We start from the raw sequence: 17,139 nt of genomic DNA on the forward strand, positions 1-17,139 counted from the left end.
CCTTCAGGTATCTTCAAGAGTCACCTTTCACTTAACTGTGTGCAGACCCTGCGCTAGGTCCTGGGGTGAGGGTGGGATGCAAAGAATGAAAATGCATCCGCCATATATCTGGACCACTGACAGTCAGGCTCTAGTGCGGCCAAGAGAATGGCAATGGCCCCCAAACACTTCTCTTCCCCATGAGAAGGCCAAATGGGCACATCACAGTTCTGCTTTGTGGATCATCCCATGGAACTTTCCCCACAAAGCCAGCCCCCCACCCCCGACCCCCGGACATTCCCCTCCTCTCTTACCTCAGTCTGTTATGTGCCTGAAAAGTGAACTCCGTTTAACACCCACCTAATACATGCACTATGACAAATATCAAAAAGAGACACCCCCAAATCCCATTCCAAATTCCCAAGCCAAGTGCCAGGATTTCAGCTTCACTCGGGACCTGTCCATGGACCTCTCAGTTAGCACACAGAATCAAGAGGTGGTCTTTGGGCAGTAGATTTACCTGCTCAGGTGTGTTGAACTGGCGCTATAAAAATACATTTTTTCCTGACCTCACAGTGGCAGCTGACGGCTAAAAAATGCCTAGCACAAAGGCAAGGGGACCTGGAGTATTTACTGAACAAAGGGACAATCAAGAGTTGACATTTTTTGTTCAATGGAATCAGCCCCACCCCTACCCTCTGCACGTAACCAAACCTGTCGTGCTCCCTCTCTCTTGAGTTCCTCTTGCTTTGGGTCTGAAATGAATGTGCTTTCCTGGCTGCAGTGATATGGGGCTGCCTCAGCACACTTGGAGGCCCTGACTCAGGGACTGCGAGGGGAGAGGAGGTGCTGAGCTGACCCCACCTCCCCAGAGCACACCCCCTACCCCCAAATTGTGCTGCATCTGCAGAAGCCCTGCCCACCCAGGGATCCACGTCTCTGCCATGAGCCTCTGGGCTTGTCTATTGCCAGTAAACTGACTGTTCCCAGGCTACAGGAATCAGGATTATTGGCCCTGCTCTGTAGAGGGCAATGAGGCTGAAGGGGAACTGATGGGCAGCTTTGGGGAACTGGGGCCAGTGCGGGGTGTGGGGTTGGGAGTGGAAAGAGAGGTTATTATACAAAAGGGAAACTACATATGAATGATTGGCAAGTGGCCTGTGGAGTGAGTGTGGAGTCATACAAATTCCACTTAAAACCTGCACATCACACCCCAATACTTTGCAAGTCATCTGCCACATTAAAAACCACAGCCCTATTCCCCACAGGCCTCCTCTCCACATGGTCCCCTGCATATGTCCTAGAGAAAGCCTGTCATGTCTGTACTCGGCAGCCTCAAAGCCTGGGCTCTGCCTCCCCAGCCAGGTCCCCAGGCAGGGCAGGTGCAGGCCTGGGGAAAGCAGGGAAGATCGGCAACAGACTGGCCAGGGTGGGGCACCCCCTAGCCTCCTCTCCCTCTCGGGAGCCCCAAGACCTGGAAATGAGACTTGGTGGCAGCGGTTCCACCCTCTGCCTGGCCCTGATACCCTCCCTGTTGCCTCACTGATCCCCTGTAACAATCCCCCCACTACAGATGCCCCCTTGTGGCTCCTCTCTCCTGAGCGCTGGGGTGCATCTCCTCTTCCCCCACAGCCCCGCATAGGGCATCTCTTCTGTGCCAAGCCCTGAATTAGAAGGTGGTGATACAGAGGTGACTACAACATGCTCGGAACCCTAGAGTGACTCTCAGCCTCACAGAGGAGTTATAAGCAGTGACAGCCAGAGAGAATGGAAACGACAAGAAAAAGCAACTTGTGATTATGCCAGGCAAGGAGATCAGAGAGAAGCTCACAGAGATTACAAGGACAGGGTCTGAATGGACAAGGGTTACTGACTTATGGGCAGCATATTAAAAAGAACCCACCCACTTGCTTTTTCATTCACTCAATATAATATTTATCAAGCACCTGTTATGGGTCAGACCACCCAGGGGCTGGTGTCTCTGTGGTGAACAAGGCAGCCCCAGTCAGGGTTGACCTACCAGTAGGGACAGTAGACACAGTTCCTAGAGCCCATGGTAGGGACCATAAACGGGTGCAGCCACTTTGGAAAACAATCTGACAGTTCCTCAAAATGTTAAACATAGAGTTACCATGTGACCCAGCAATTCCACTCCTAGGTAGATACCCAAGAGAAATGAAAACATGTCCACACAAAAACTCGTACGTGAATATTCATAGCATCACTATTCACAAGAGCCAAGAGGTGGAAACAACCAAAATGTCCATCAATGGATAATCAAAAATTTGGTCTCTCCATGCAATGAAATATTATTTGGCCATAAAAAGGAGTGAAGTACTAATACGTGCTCCAACATGAATGAACCTTGAAAACATGAGGGAGATAAAAGAAGCCAGGGCTTCCCTGGTGGCGTAGTGGTTGGGAGTCCACCTGCCGATGCAGGGGACGCGGGTTTGTGCCCCGCTCCGGGGGGATCCCACGTGCCGTGGAGCGGCTGGGCCTGTGATCTGTGGCCGCTGGGCCTGCGCGTCCGGAGCCTGTGCTCCGCAACAGGAGAGGCCACAGCAGTGAGAGGCCCGCGTACCGCAAAAAAAAAAAAAAAAAAAAAAAAAAGAAGCCAGACACAGAGACCACATATTCTATGATTCCATTCATATGAAATTCCAGATTAGGGAAATCTATAGAGACAGAAAGCAGATCCGTGGTTGCCTAGTGAGCTGGAGGGAAGAGAAGATGGGGTGGGGGGGACAGCCAAAGGTTTCTTTTGAGACGATGAGAACATTCTAAAAGGGACTGGGGTGACGGTTGCACTTATCTGGGAATATATTAAAACCACTGAATTGTACATTTTCAATGAGCGAATTATATGATATGTGAATTATATCTTAATAAAGCTATTTTTTAAAAATGGGGCCCTGGCTCCAATCCATGCCCCTGGGGCTTACAGCCTACCTGAGGGTACAGACCTGGAACAGGAAATTACAGATGTCAGTCTTGTTGTGAAGGATGACATAACTGAGGGTCCCACCCTGGTCACAGGCCTCAGGAAGATCCCCAGAGGAGGGGGCAGGCAAGCTGGATCCCAAGGAATGAGGGGAAGCAAGGAAGCCCAGCGGGGGCTCCAGGCTGAGGGATCAGCAACCATGAACCAGAGTGTGCAGCGTCAGAGGGGTGAGGGCCGGTGACTTCAGGGATGCACATCCACAGCCAGGGAAGGAGGGGATGGGACAACGGGGGCCTCATGGCCTCCATTCCCACTTGAAGCCCTGTCACTCTGGACCTGGCCCTAGAGCCAGCTAAGTTCCTTGCTGATTAAGCACTCAAAACTCTGAAAACTACAGGAATACTCTGGCCTGCAGTCAGCAAAAACAGAGATGACAACAGGCCACCCACCTCTGTCCCAAAGATGACTACCCAAGGCCCAGGAGGCACCCCAGTGGGGTAAAGGAGGAGAAGGAGAGAAGATTCCCCCACCCTCACAATGAGATGGGCTTGAGCCTGGCGACCATCCCTTTGGGAATTCCCATCCCAGAGTGGCCCAGGCCCCAGGAACCATCCACTAGGTTCCTGGAACCATCCACTAGGCAGACTCATCCCAGTAGTGAGGGCACCCCAGCTCAGTCCTGGACGTGAGCTACAGTCCCCAGCATGCCCTTCTAGAGCCTCCCCCAGGGCATCCCCCTCAGTGCTGTGCAGCCGTGCCCCCATTCTCCCCCTCTCTCCAGGGAGGAGGTGACTCTAGGCAGGCAGGACAAAAGTGCCTCCCGGTGGTTCCCTGGGCGGTTCACCTCCATCACCTGGGCAAACATCTGAGCTTCTCCCAGGACCCGCCCTGCACCTACAGGGAGGATCAGGCCCCGCCCTGCCCTTGGAAGGAAGGGAGAGCCGACTGCTGGAAGCCAGAGCCTCCCTGCATTCCACTCGGCCTCGGGAATCCAAATCCCAGCCTTTCCCAGAGCGCCCCCATGAGGACAGGTGGGGAACAGCCCAAAGAGGCCTGGGGCGGGTGGGAGGACCCTGAATGAAGCCCTTTGTTTTTGTGTCTGTCTCCCCCGAATGTCTCCCATTTCTTGTCCCTCTTCTCCCTCCCTAGGAGAGCCTTCCTTGCTCCACTGTGCCCTCCCTCAGATGCCCTCTGCACTTCCCCTGGGTCCCCCAGGATCCCTTCCTTATCCCAGTCCCATCAGTGGCCCCAGGTGGACCCACTACCGCCTCTCTCCCCTTGGGGCTCGGATTGGGGGAAATGGCTGCAGAAATGGAACTGTGGTCAGAGGAGGGGAACTTAGGATCACTGAGTCTGGTAGAAGGAAGACGGCTGCACCCAGCAGGCATCCCAGCACCTAATCTTGATGTCAGGCTCACATCAGCACCCAATAAAGATTTGTTGAAGCAAACTGACCTGCACGCCTGCGAGCAGGTCACCTGTCACATTTCACCCCGACAGGTGATAACTGTGTGGGCAAGTGAAGAATTTGGGCTAAACCTGGAAAAAGTCATTCTGCTTGAAAGGGTGGGGATGGGCTCAAGCAAGAGGGGTGCTTTGACTCTCTTGGGAGTTGTTTAGATTATATCCAAGCATCACTAGTCTGACAGGGCAGAGGGCTCTCTCCTCATCGTCCCCCTCCTTCTGCTGGGGGACTCCTGAGCTTCCCTTCCCAGCAGGGCATGTCTCAGCGTGAACACCTCCCAGTGAGTGCCTCTCTCCTGCACAAACTTGTCCCTAGGCAAAATGGAAACATCTGAAGAATGTGGCTTTATCAAAGCCTTCTCACCATCTGGACTTCCCTGTCACCTTCCTCCCCTCCCACAGGCGCGTGCGCACACACGCACAATCACACACACACACACACACACACACACAGTGCAGCCACTGTGCGCCCAGGGTTTGCAGGCTCTGCTCAGCCAACTAGGATGGCCCCCTTCCCCTCCCATCCCCTCCTCCCCACCTTGTCCTCATCAGCAGTTCCCCCTCTGCCCCAGGCAGTTAGCATCAAGATGAGCCAGCAATCTGTCTACACTAGCTCAGCCAGCAGATCTCAGGATTACATCCAGACCAACTCTCAACAGGAAGCAGAAACTGTCAGAGCAGCAAAAGCTGCAGCCCAGAGTTTCCAGGACAACTCCTCCCCTCTCCCCACCTGCCACCCTTTAAAAAATGGCTGAGGATTGTGTTTTGCATTGTCTGGTGAAATAATGCCTCAGAAGTATAAACTGCTGATGGCGACAGCCCATCTCAGAAAAGGGCTTATGCGTGACTGGTCTCAATTTCCCCCACCCCGCCTGGGCTGTTAAGGTTGAAGGAAGCTGAACCACAGGACAGCCCCGGGAATGGCTGGTGGGGTAATGATGCCACAGCCACTGGAGCGGGAAGCAGGTGGGGTGCTGGACAGGAACAGAAATGACAGCTTACCAGTGAAAGGAGGATTGTGCAAAAGAGAGGGGAAGGGGGCAGAGGGAAAAAGAGGGGGATAGAGGGGGGAAAAAATGGATGACAATAACCACACCAGGCTCCACACAGCAGACACCCCAAACATTTTCACATGGAACCCGCACATACTGTGCAGTAGGTATAATTCCATTTTACAGATGAAGAACCTGAGGCTTAGAGAGGTTAAACCATTTCCCCGGTCATTTGTATACCATGGAGGGCGAATGTTGCACACCCATAATAAAAGGCAAGCAGACTTTTAGTTGGGTGTATTGTTGTTTTTAAGTTCTCTACAGACAAGCACCCCTGACTGCCTGCATCCAGGGTGTGCCACTACCGTGCCCTTCCCATGCCACTGCCCAAGGTCACACTGCTGACAGATGGCAAAATTGGGATTGAACCCCGTTCCATTTGACTCCAAGGGCTGAGTCAAGTCTTCCGTTCCCGGCCTGGCACATTCACTGGTGTCCTCTATGCCATCCCTCCTGCTCCCCTCCCCTTTTCTCCTCCACAGGGGTCCTCCATCCCCTTCCCAGTCACCTAGATCCCCTTACCTGGCCTCAGCGGAGGGGGATGCCCTTTCCTCCAAGCAGCCAGGCTCACACCCCAAGAGGCTGGAGCTGGAGGGCAAACTGGGTTGACCCTCTCTGAGCTCTTGGATTTCTGCACCATCCTCCTCAGGGTCATTCCTGTCCATTTTGGAGACTAGAGTCTCCTCTTCCTGAAATATTTACAAAGTCAAATGCCCAAATTCCTCTTCTTTCACCCCCTGTCCTTTCTCCCTTTTTCCTCCTGTTTTTAATCTTTGCAGTGTCTTCATTCATTCAACAAAACCATATAGCATGCATCCCACGTGTGCCCACTATACGAAGCAGGAGACACAGAGGAGGAAGAAAAACACACAACAGTGCCTGCCTCCTGGAGCTTATATTCCAGCCTGGGAAGACAGAGGATAAACAGGCAAATCCATGCAGGAAAGGACCTCAGACAGTAAGCACTGCTAAGGAGAAGAGGAAGCGGGGAGGGGGAATAGAGAGTACACAGGGGAGGGGGCTTTAAAGAGGGGGCGACCCATGAGCAAAGAACTGGAAGAGTTGAGGGACCCGGCCATGTGACATTTGCAGGAAAAGAGTTCCCAGCAGAAAAATAAATAAATAAATAAACAGCAAATGGGAAGGCGTCTGAGTAGGACTTTTCCTGCCTGTCTGATGGACACACAGGAGGCCAGGGTGGCTGGAGCAGGGTGAGCAGTAGGACGGATAGAGGGAAGTGAGGTCAGTGAAAGAGGAGAGCAGACTATGTAGAGTTCTGTATGGCATTTACTCTGAGTGGGGTGGGAAACCACTAGAGGCATATGAGCTCAGAAATGGCATGATCTGACATGTTTTTAAAGGACCATTCTGACTATGGTGTTAGGGAAAGTCAGAGGGGGCAAAGGAGGAAGCAGGGTGACTAACTGGAAGGATACTTCAAGAGACCCTGTGAGGAGTGATGGGCTTGGACCAATATGGTAGCAGTGGGGTGATGAGAATTATTAGGAGTCCAGGTATATTTTGAAGGTATGACTTGCCAATGGATTGAATGTACGATATGGAAAAAAGCTGAGGAATAAAGGATGACTCCCAGATTTTTGGCCTGAACCGCTACAGGGATAGTGAGCCTGGCAAGTGGAACATATTTCATAGGAACAATCAATCGGGAGAACAGCTTTGGATAGATGAAGGTTGAGATACCTAATCGATATCCAAGTAGAGATGTTGATCAAAATATACATGTGGGGCACAGAGGGATGCCTGGGATAGAGATACACCTTGACAGTCATCAGTGGAAAGATGGTATTTAAGTCATGAGGCTGTATGATGTCATGAAGGGAACAAGTATAGATAAAGACATGAACAGGTACAAGGGCTAAGCCCAATGATGCTGTGGTGTGTAGAGGTTGGGGATATGAGGATAAACTGGTTGAGAAAACTGAAAAGGAGCAGTCAGTAATATGTAAAGAAAATCAGGAGAATGTGGTGTCTGGAAACCAAAAGAAGAAATTGTTTTAAGGAAAAGGGAATGATCAATTATGTCAAATCCTGCTAAGTTAAATGAGAGCTGAGAACAGACCAGTGATTTTAGCAACCTGAAGATCACTTGCAATCTTCACAAGAAGTACTGTGTTATTATTATTTTTCTGCTTCTCCCTTTAGACATATACCTGATAGCTGGGTCTGTATAAAACAGTAGTAAACTAGGAATAGAGGAAAACTTCCTCAACTTGATAAAAAAAATATATCTACCAAAAAACTACAGCTAACATTGTACTTAATGGTAAGAAACTTGAAGATTTCCCACCAAAAATCAGGAATAAAGCAAAGATGCCCCCTCTCACCACTGCTTTTCAACATCATACTGGAAGTCCTAGCTAATGCAGTAAGACAAGAAAAAGAAATCAAAGGTATAGAGATTGGGAAGGAAGAAAATAGTGAAGACCTGAGCTGGACAGCTCCAGAGAAAAGCACATATCCCCTTCCAAGTAGAATCCCAAGTGAGCATCCAGTCAAGCACAAGTTCCCCCAGGCACAGACAAGTAGGACAAATCATGTCACTCTCTAGAATAGAAAAGGCAAACATCTGTCTCTGGGTCCTGAAATACCTATGATATTGATTAACAGTGATAATGATACCCAGTGACTTAGAACTTTTCATTTCCTACCCAGATGCTTATTGCTTGGTGTCTCTCCCTCCTAACCAAAGATTCATCAATAATGCAAGGAACCTGCATAGGCAGGACTATAGCTCAGCCCTATTGAGTATTTTGGGGGCTCAAAATCATGTGGTTAACTTTCCACACAGATACATGGCCAAATCATACATAATTTTGGCCTCAAACTATGCCACAAAAGTATTGGTTGGTGGAAGTCCTCAAGATTAATCTCCCCCCACCACCAGGAGGATAGAGACCATCTTTTTATCTCTGTACCCTCGGCACGAAGCATATTACCTGAGAGACAGTAACTGGTAATTGTCAAATGAATAAATGAATGTATGAATGAATGGATCTCCTTTGAGTTTCTCAAATCAGACATGTATGTACACTACCCCAAATGAGCTTTAGTGACGATTCAAGTTTTATGTAAACAGTCAAATCAGATCATAGAGGTTAGATAAAACACTGCAAAATGTTTTTGGACTGTTTAATCCATCTACAGGGATGCAACAAACTGTATTCTCACCATATCATTTCTTGCTTAGAGCTATGAAGACCCTGCCTGTCTTCTGCACACCCCCATCTATTGAGGGGGTTATCTGTATAGCTGCATCCCTTGCAGCCTCTTGCTGGAGCAGTTACCATCCTAACTTTCTGGTGGTTAGCCACACTTGCTGTGGAAAGTCTATTGGATTTATGACCAAAACAAACTAAGGTCCCCATAATGGCAATTGTGGTGGACTTGTGGAAAAAGTAGGACCATAATGTTTATGTGTTTATATGTTTTTAATGTTTATAGGTTTGATGTTATGGCCCTGATTCTGAGGAAAATAGGTGTGTCTGAGATTAGCTCATTGTGAAGGTGGTTACAGGCTGGAAGAGTTTCTGCTAACTACTCAAGCTCATAAATGCTTCTAAATGGCTATTTCCATTTTTATGGGACCAATCCTCAGATCCCCACATACATAAAAGGGCTGAGAGGGATCCACTGGCCTCAGAGGGCTTCCCAGCTCCAGCTCACCCTGCTCTGCAGTCTCTGCTTGTCTCTCACCCAGGACACCGTCACATCTGGCCACTCCTACACAGTCAGCTCTGGTCGCTGTATGGGCAGCTTCAGCTCTTGCTCAGCAATGACCCCCCAGAACCGGAACCACTTCCGGGCCAGCTCTGTCTCCTGCAGGAGTGGGCTCCGCTTCCATGGTCTTAGCGGCTTTGGCAGTCGGAGTGTCATCAGGTTTGGATTGTGCTCACCCAGGATAGCAGCTGTGTGCCCTCGGCCCATCCGCTACGGAGTTGGCTTTGGTTTTGGCAGTGGGATGGCCTTTGGCTTTGGTGATGGGAGTGGTGTTGGTCTGAGGTTTGGAGCCGGCAGTGGCCTCGGCTATGGCTTCAGCGGCCCTGGCTTTGGCTACCGAGTTGGAGGAGCTGGAGTGCCAGCAGCCCCATCCATCACAACAGTGACTGTTAACCAGAGCCTGCTGATGCCCCCCTCAGCCTGGAGATTGACCCTAATGCCCAGAGGGTGAAGAAGGATGAGAAGGAGCAAATCAAGACCCTCAACAACAAATTTGCCTCCTTCATCGACAAGGTACTTGTGACAGCTCAACCTCTGGGTCTGGGATGAGGAGAGATAAATGCACTGAGATGTTCTTTCCCTTAAGAAGAACTGGTCCAGACCTAGGGCATTGACCTTGACCCCAGATCCTTCAGGCATCAGCCAAAGACATGGCGGTATGATTTCTGGGTCACTCTGCTGCAGAGCAAGGATGAGCCTGAGGAAGCACTGCATGGAGGGATAGATTAAGACAGTGGTGGTGTCTTCTGGAGGAAGGAGGAACATCCAGCCAAATCTGAAGGCATCTGAACAAACTAAGACCTACCACCTAGTCACTTAGAAATATCTCCCAAACAGGCTAGAAACACTAACACCTCCACCAGGTGTTGGCTGGTACAGGTTTAAGAGGTTTTATCCTTTGAGATCCTCATGCTCTCTTTGAAGTTTTCATGGTTTCTGAGGCTGAGTGGCCACACCTGTTCAGGCTTAAAGAAATGGAGAATGGAGTTGAGTAATTTTTGTACAAAGCGAAGCATTCATACCCCTCCCCCACCTGGGATATCCAGATTCAGCCGAGTCACCTAGATTGGGGGAAACAGTAGGGAATGACCACTTGTGGTCACTGGTCTTCAGGCTGATGAGAGCAACAGAGAGGTGGAACTGACAGAGAGGTGGAACCGACACAGCCCCAAACCCCAGACCATGTCTCCATGAAGTGGGGGTGCTCTACTGTGTCTGGGATTGGAAACTCACCTCTGTGAGCTTCATTTCACTCCGAAATGAGGGGTTGGAGAAAATGGTCTCTAGGTTCTCCTCCAGCTCTATAAGTCTCAGCTGATGGGATTTCTGGGGTGATGGGTATGACTTATGACCTGAGAATTTCCACCTCCTCATACCACATCCCAGCCCAATGTACTTTACTCTGCTCTTCAGTCCCTGCTAGGGATGGCTGAAATCAGTTTTCAGATGTAGGCAAACCCCAGCTCAGGTAGAATTGATCTCCAACTTCCCAGTGAACCAGCCCTCACCTTTCTCAGAGGGTTGAAAGGGAAATGGTTGAAAAGCTTTGGTTCCGAAGCTTCTGTTTGTAGCTAAGCCTGGTTGAGCACGAGGAGGGGTTGCAGACCTGATCTGCCAGATTCTACTGAGTTAGAGGAGGAGCTAAAGTCAACAGAGGAGGGAATGATGTCACCACAAGTTTAAGTCACCTCTGGCCATCTGAGCAATGTTGACAAATAGGTAACTATATCAAGCACTTCAGTTGCCATGTCTTTGCCCCTGTGGATTTAGGTGCGGTTCCTGGAACAGCAGAATAAGCTCCTAGAGACCAAGTGGAACTTCCTGCAAGAGCCAAAATGTGCCAGGAACAACCTGGAGCCCCTCTTTGAGAACTACATCACCAACCTGCGGAGGCAGCTGGACGTAGTGAACAGCGAATGGGCCCGGCTGGAGGCTGGGAGGAACAGCATGCAGGATGTCCTTGAGGGTTTCAAGAAGAAGTGAGTGGCTGTTGGACTGCACTGACCTAGGATGGGCACGGGCTGGTCCCCAAAGCAGCAGCCAAGCTTGGATGAGAGCTGCTGGAAGGATCAGGGTTGAATGCTGGTTTCAATTCCCAGCCTGAAGACAGGAGTGGGGATGTGATATGTATGGGAGTAGGAGGGCCTCCATGGGTCCTGAGGAAAAAGGAGACTTGGAATTGGGCATGGTTGTCCCTAATCCTGCCTGTGAGCATGGGTGAGTTGACCCCAGAAAAAGAAACTCTCTGGTTTTGAGAACAGTGCCTAAGTCCAGCCACAAATAGGGTCCTACTTCCTCTAAGGTCAAGTGCAATGACCCTAAGGCTTTTCCAGCAGAGGAGCACAGCAAAGGTCCAGATTTTCAGACCCCACATCCAATTTGAGAAAGTAAAAGGGATTTGGAGAAACCAAGGGCCATGGGCTCATAAAAGGTCTTAAAGATGGGACAGAGTGGATGAAAACATGCAGATGGCAACAGGGAGCCAGGCTCCTGGACGGAGCAGAGAGGTCACTAGAGGTGATAACTGGGGACCTGGGAGTAATCGGCTCTCAGTTCAGAGTGAGAACTCACCCTCTTCATCCTTATCATCCACATATGAAGAGGAGGTGGGACTCCGGGCCAATGCTGAGAACGAGTTTGTGGCTCTGAAGAAGGTAAGGAGAGCAATAGGCCCAGGCAAACTTCTCCTCCAGACAGGCAAATGTCCTCACAACTCCAGGACACTGCCCAGGCAGCCCTGTGAATATTCACACACAGTGGGCCCCCTAAGGTCACAACAGCTTCCCTTCGAAGTTCTGATTTGGCCTCCAGTGACTTAGGGTTGGGTCTTCATGAGAGCAGAGGTCTGAAGGGATGACATTTGAAGAGTCTTGGATTATCCAGACGCTTCTTGCCTCTAAATAAGCATCAGAAAATGTCCAGCATCCCTGGGGATTTCATGCTGTATAAGGGAGAACAAGAGTCACTAAGCTGTATTTCCACCCAATGACTTTCCCATCTGTCCCACTTGGCCTGGCTCTGTGGGAATTGGCCTGGTCTTCCCACCCACCTCCAGAGCCTGCCAAGGTGGGGAGGTTAAATAGTGCACAAGTATGAGCATTTAATCCTTCTCTCTTTGATACAGGATGTGGTTACAGCTTTCTTAAATAAGTCTGATCTAGAGGCCAACGTGGATACCTTAACTCAGGATATCGACTTCCTGAAAACCCTATACATGGCGGTAAGGGCTCATCCCCTCTGAGCCATCCAAGGAGCTCAATGCATGGTCTGGACTCGCTGGGGGATTCACTGGACTAGCGTATTTTCTAACATTTGGTATCATACATCTTTCCTCCCATCAAATCTATATCCTCTATATGTTGATGTATGTACAAGTGGAGAAGGTAAGGGGAACAGGCTTCTCAGCAGCCTGACTCAGGTCTATGAATCAACTCCTTGGATCTATGAGCCAACTTCTTGTTGACCAATCTAAAGACTGGGGTCTAGGAATATCACTTCCTATCTACTGATGAGAAGACCCTGGAAAACTGATTTGCTAGGAAATGTAAGAAAAATTGTGTTACCTAATTAGTCAAATGAATTAGCCATCTTTTGCTTCTGTTTGGTCTGGAATGGACCCAATCAGAGCTAAATGGCTGGCTCTGAGTGGAAAGGCTGAAGAAAGCTCCCTCTGGGGTCCTCACCTTGCAGGCCAGTTCCCAGCCCTCCCCCAGCCCCACCCCTGGTTCTATTAGGGACTTAGGATATAGGAATTCCTAGACCACCATATTCTTAAATATTGTCAGCTCTCAATGATCCAGACTGGCACAGCCACTGTGTGGATAAACCAAAGAAAGTTTAAGCTTTAGCATGGTCTCACTCCTCTCCATCAAGTCCCTAGGCCCCCATGGTTTTAATAGTCACCTAAGAAGTTAAGATGTTAAAGGAATGTTTCCTAGTATATAACAAGGGTTTTAAGTCAAACTGAAACAGTTCTGGGCCACCTCTTTTTCTTTGCTTTTGGTTTGGATGATCTGCCCCATTGCTTTGCTCTGAACAAACAAGCAATGCTCTCTCCCCTGACTCTGCATCCTGGGGACCCTGTGGCAGAGCCCCGGCCACTGACGGGACTCTGAGCCCATCTGTCTCGCTGATCCTACAACACAGGAAATCCAGTTGCTGCAGTCACACATCTCTGAGACATCAGTCATCATGAAGATAGACAACAGCCGGGACCTGAACTTTGATGGGATCATCGCCGATATCAAGGCCCAGTATGAAGAGATCGCCAGCCACAGTCGGGCTGATGCAGAGGCCTGGTACCAGACCAAGGTGGGCAGGAGGGCGCTCGGGAAAGGGTGTAGGCAGCCCTGGGGTCAGACTCATGGATGACAAAGTGGGCTGTGATCTTGACCCAATCTTCAAGCCCTCGGAATACCCCTTTCTCCCCCACCCCGCAGTATGAGGAGCTGCGGGTGACAGCTGGCCAACACTGTGACAACCTCCGTAACACTCGGGATGAGCTCAATGAGCTGACCCGCCTGATCCAGAGGCTGAAGGCAGAGATCGAGCACACCAAGGCTCAGGTGGGTGAAAGAAAGGAGAGAAAGCCCCACAGGGAGGACAGGCAGGGCCCCAAGCTTTTGGGAGCCCAAGTCGGAAGATGTTGGGGAGGCCACCAGGACCCAGAAATAGAGGAATAAAGGAATTAGTCCAGGAAGACTTCCTGGGGGAGGAAAATGTGTAACCAGGGAAAGAGTCTCCCATGTAGAAGGAAAGACCTGGGGCTGACTTAGAGGGGCAGGTGAGGCAGAAAGAATGGCTTTACTCTCTGGACCCCACTGGTCTTAGAGCATCAGAAATCAGTAAGTGCAAAATCAGTGAGGATAGAAATGGAAGATAAGCAATGTTCCGCTCCCTGGTGACATCAAACTACAGGAGGACAATCCCTGGGAAAGCAGCCTCCACGGGCTCCATCCCTGGCTTAGCACCAGGCTATGTGCCCACTCACAGGGGGCAGAGTTTCTAGCCTGACCTGAAGATCCCCTAGTCCCTGCCAAAGCCCACCTGTAAACTGCCCTCCCCCCAGCGCTGCAAGCTGGTGGCCGCGGTGGCCGAGGCAGAGCAGCGGGGCGAGGCCGCCCTCAGCAACGCCAAGTGCAAGCTGGCGGAGCTGGCGGCCACCCTGCAGCAGGCCAAGCAGGACATGGCACGGCAGCTGAAGGACTACCAGGAGCTGAGGAATGTCAAGCTGGCCCTGCACATGGAGATCACCACCTATAAGCGCCTGCTGGAGGGCGAGGAGAACCGGTAAGTGCTCTCAGTGCAGCAGGTGGGAGTGGGGTCAGTCTTCCAGCTTCTAGAAAGACTAAGTGGGGGAGGGAACTATGTGAAGAATTGCTGAAATGGGCACTCTCTAGAGGTAACTATTTTTTCTGCAAACCTTAGGTGGGTTGCCCTTGGCAGGGGTTTAGAAGATGGCTCTAGACCTGTGCCTCTCAGTGCAAGCCTGTAGACGGGCTACACCAGAATCATAGGGAGTTCTGCTTGATTGGTTAGCTTGTTTTAAAATAAGAAAGAAAGAAAAGAAGAAGACATTCCCTCAAATATTTTGATTCAATAGTTTTGGGAAAGGGATTAGGAACGTGTCATTTTTCAAAGCTCCCTGATGTTTGTGCAGCCAAGGGCAAGAACCACTGGTCCACTGAGCCCTCTGATAGCACCTAGGTTTTCAGGGAATGACACCTTGTGAACTTGTTTCTTTCTCTCTCCAGGATCTGTGAAGGTGTTGGACCAGTAGACATATGTAAGAATCTTCAGGCTTTTCCTCTTCACACATTTCTCTCCTGGGGCCCTTCAAATTTCCTTTAAACTCAAGCCCACATTGGGGTCAGGAGCCCATGGCCAGACTGGCCATGACAGCCAGGGGAGCAGGGACCATCTGGCCCCTAAACTGAGAGCATCCCTTTAGCTGAGGTCTGAGACATCCCCAGAGCCTTCCTCCCCGGAGCTAAGCAACTGCAGGGCCTGGTAGGTGGGAGAGGGTTCCAGAAGAGAGTCAGTCTTTTTGCTTTGGGTGGTCTTGTCCTTCAAGGGCAAAGACCAGAGGAGGAATGGAAAGGCCTGTGCCAGGGAGTTCCCTCTCCTCCTGATGGCAGGGGATGGCAAGGCTAAACGTAAGTCCCCTTGCTGCTGCTGCGGCTACAGCCGCCAAACAAAGCGCTCAGGGCCTGTGCTGGGCTCTGCAGGGTAGGGACACAAAGAAGGTGAGACCCAGCCCCTCCTCTCCAGAATTATAATCTTCTTGAGATGGGTCCTATCCACCGTCAACCTAATCCTCAAAACCCCGGGGGGAGGAATAGGCATGGGCATCCCCCTTTTACTCGATCAGAGAAAATACAGGACTTGCCAGAAATCACAAATGTAGTCAGTGGCACGGCCAGAATTCAAACCCAGATCTCTGATCCAAAAGCGCAAATATACACAGCTGTGTATGCTAAACCGGGTGGGTCACAGACGGCAAGAAGGATTCTGGTGAGAGGAGAAGGAAGATAGGGAGGCCGTCCACCCTGGGGGCTGGTCTAAGCAAGGTTTAATCAGATTAGGGTGCTGGGTCATGGAGGTGTGCCCAGTGAAGACCAGAGGGCTAGAGAGCAGAGCCATCAGTGGGTCAGGAGGAACGAAGGACTACCTTTATTTTTATTTTTTTTTTTTGCGCTACGCAGGCCTCTCCCTGTTGTGGCCTCTCCCGTTGCAGAGCACAGGCTCCGGAAGCGCGGGCTCAGCGGCCATGGCTCACGGGCCCAGCCACTCTGCGGCATGTGGGATCTTCCCGGACCGGGGCACGAACCCGTGTCCCCTGCATCGGCAGGCGGACTCTCAACCACTGTGCTACCAGGGGAGCCCAGGACTACCTTTCTGATGGGCAATGTGGGGACTGCCAAGGAGCATGATATCATTGGAAGAGAGAAGCTCTGTGGCTTCATGGAAGCTACTGATGCAGCTGCTGGGTAATCCAGATCACTACCCACCTCACTCAACCCAACCTGACTTTGGCCGTATATAAATGATGGTGGACTTATGGCTATATGCCAACACTTGGGGAACTGGCTGAATTCTTCCATTTTAGTCCGAATGTTGGACTTCAGTGGAGTCACAGCCTTTGAGACACCCAGACAAGAGAAGGGAAAAGTGGGTACTGACTATGTAGACAGTAGGAACTATTTGGACCCAGGCCACTTCCCCTGATGCCACCGCCCTTCCCTCCCCCCACCCCCAGTAGGAGGTGGAGGACGAGGCAGCCTCACTGAGGGTTTCATCCTCCCACAGCGGTAAGCAGTTCCCAGGGCGGCCTGGTGTGCGGGCCCGAGCCTCTGGTCACCACCTGCAGCCTCTCCCGCGGCGGGGTCACCATCTTGGGCCGCAGCAGCACCCGGTCCAGCGGCTTCTGCGGCTCTAGCGTGGGCGGGGCTCAGGTCGTGGACGGCGGGGACCAGCTGAGCGCGGGCTTGGTTGGGGGGGGGCTCAGTGTGGTGGGAGAGACCTGCGCCCCCAGCGTCCCCTGCCCACTGAGGGCGGCTTCAGCAGCCGCGGTTCCAGCATCCGCTTCGTGTCCACCACCACCTCTCGATGGACCAAGTACTGAGAGCCGAGCGCCGGCCAGCCACCGACCAGGAAGAACCATCTCCACGCCTTCTGCTTCTGTCCCCAACGTGCCCGGACTCTAGGCCGAGGGCGCTCTAGGTACACCTCCTTCCAAGAAGCCAAGGGCTGCTCTGCCTGGCCTGTGTCCTCTGGGGAGATTTTTTTCACCACCTAGACGCTCCATCCACAGCCCCAGCGGACTGGCCTCTCCCTGACTCCCAATTTCCTCCCTTTGGGTCACTCCTCACCACCCAGCCCAAAGACCTCAAGAAATGCAGATTCAATACAATTACAAAAATCAGCATGTTGGTGAGAAACTGGCCAATTCAAAGCGATGGT

At 51.2% G+C, this 17,139-nt stretch overlaps 1 protein-coding gene across 1 annotated transcript; it reads left to right on the forward strand.

Moving 5' to 3' along the window:
• The first annotated feature begins 346 nt into the window (after positions 1-346).
• Positions 347-16,801, forward strand: KRT84 (keratin 84). The gene is given in 12 exon segments (XM_060114180.1): positions 347-454; positions 9,158-9,583; positions 9,586-9,690; positions 10,948-11,156; positions 11,771-11,831; positions 12,302-12,397; positions 13,324-13,488; positions 13,617-13,742; positions 14,246-14,466; positions 14,931-14,962; positions 16,486-16,719; positions 16,722-16,801. Coding segments are annotated over 12 exon segments (1,863 nt in total).
• Positions 16,802-17,139: the final 338 nt, after the last annotated feature.

This window comes from Mesoplodon densirostris, chromosome 11 (assembly GCF_025265405.1).
Source record: "Mesoplodon densirostris isolate mMesDen1 chromosome 11, mMesDen1 primary haplotype, whole genome shotgun sequence".
NCBI classification, from domain to species: domain Eukaryota; kingdom Metazoa; phylum Chordata; class Mammalia; order Artiodactyla; family Ziphiidae; genus Mesoplodon; species Mesoplodon densirostris.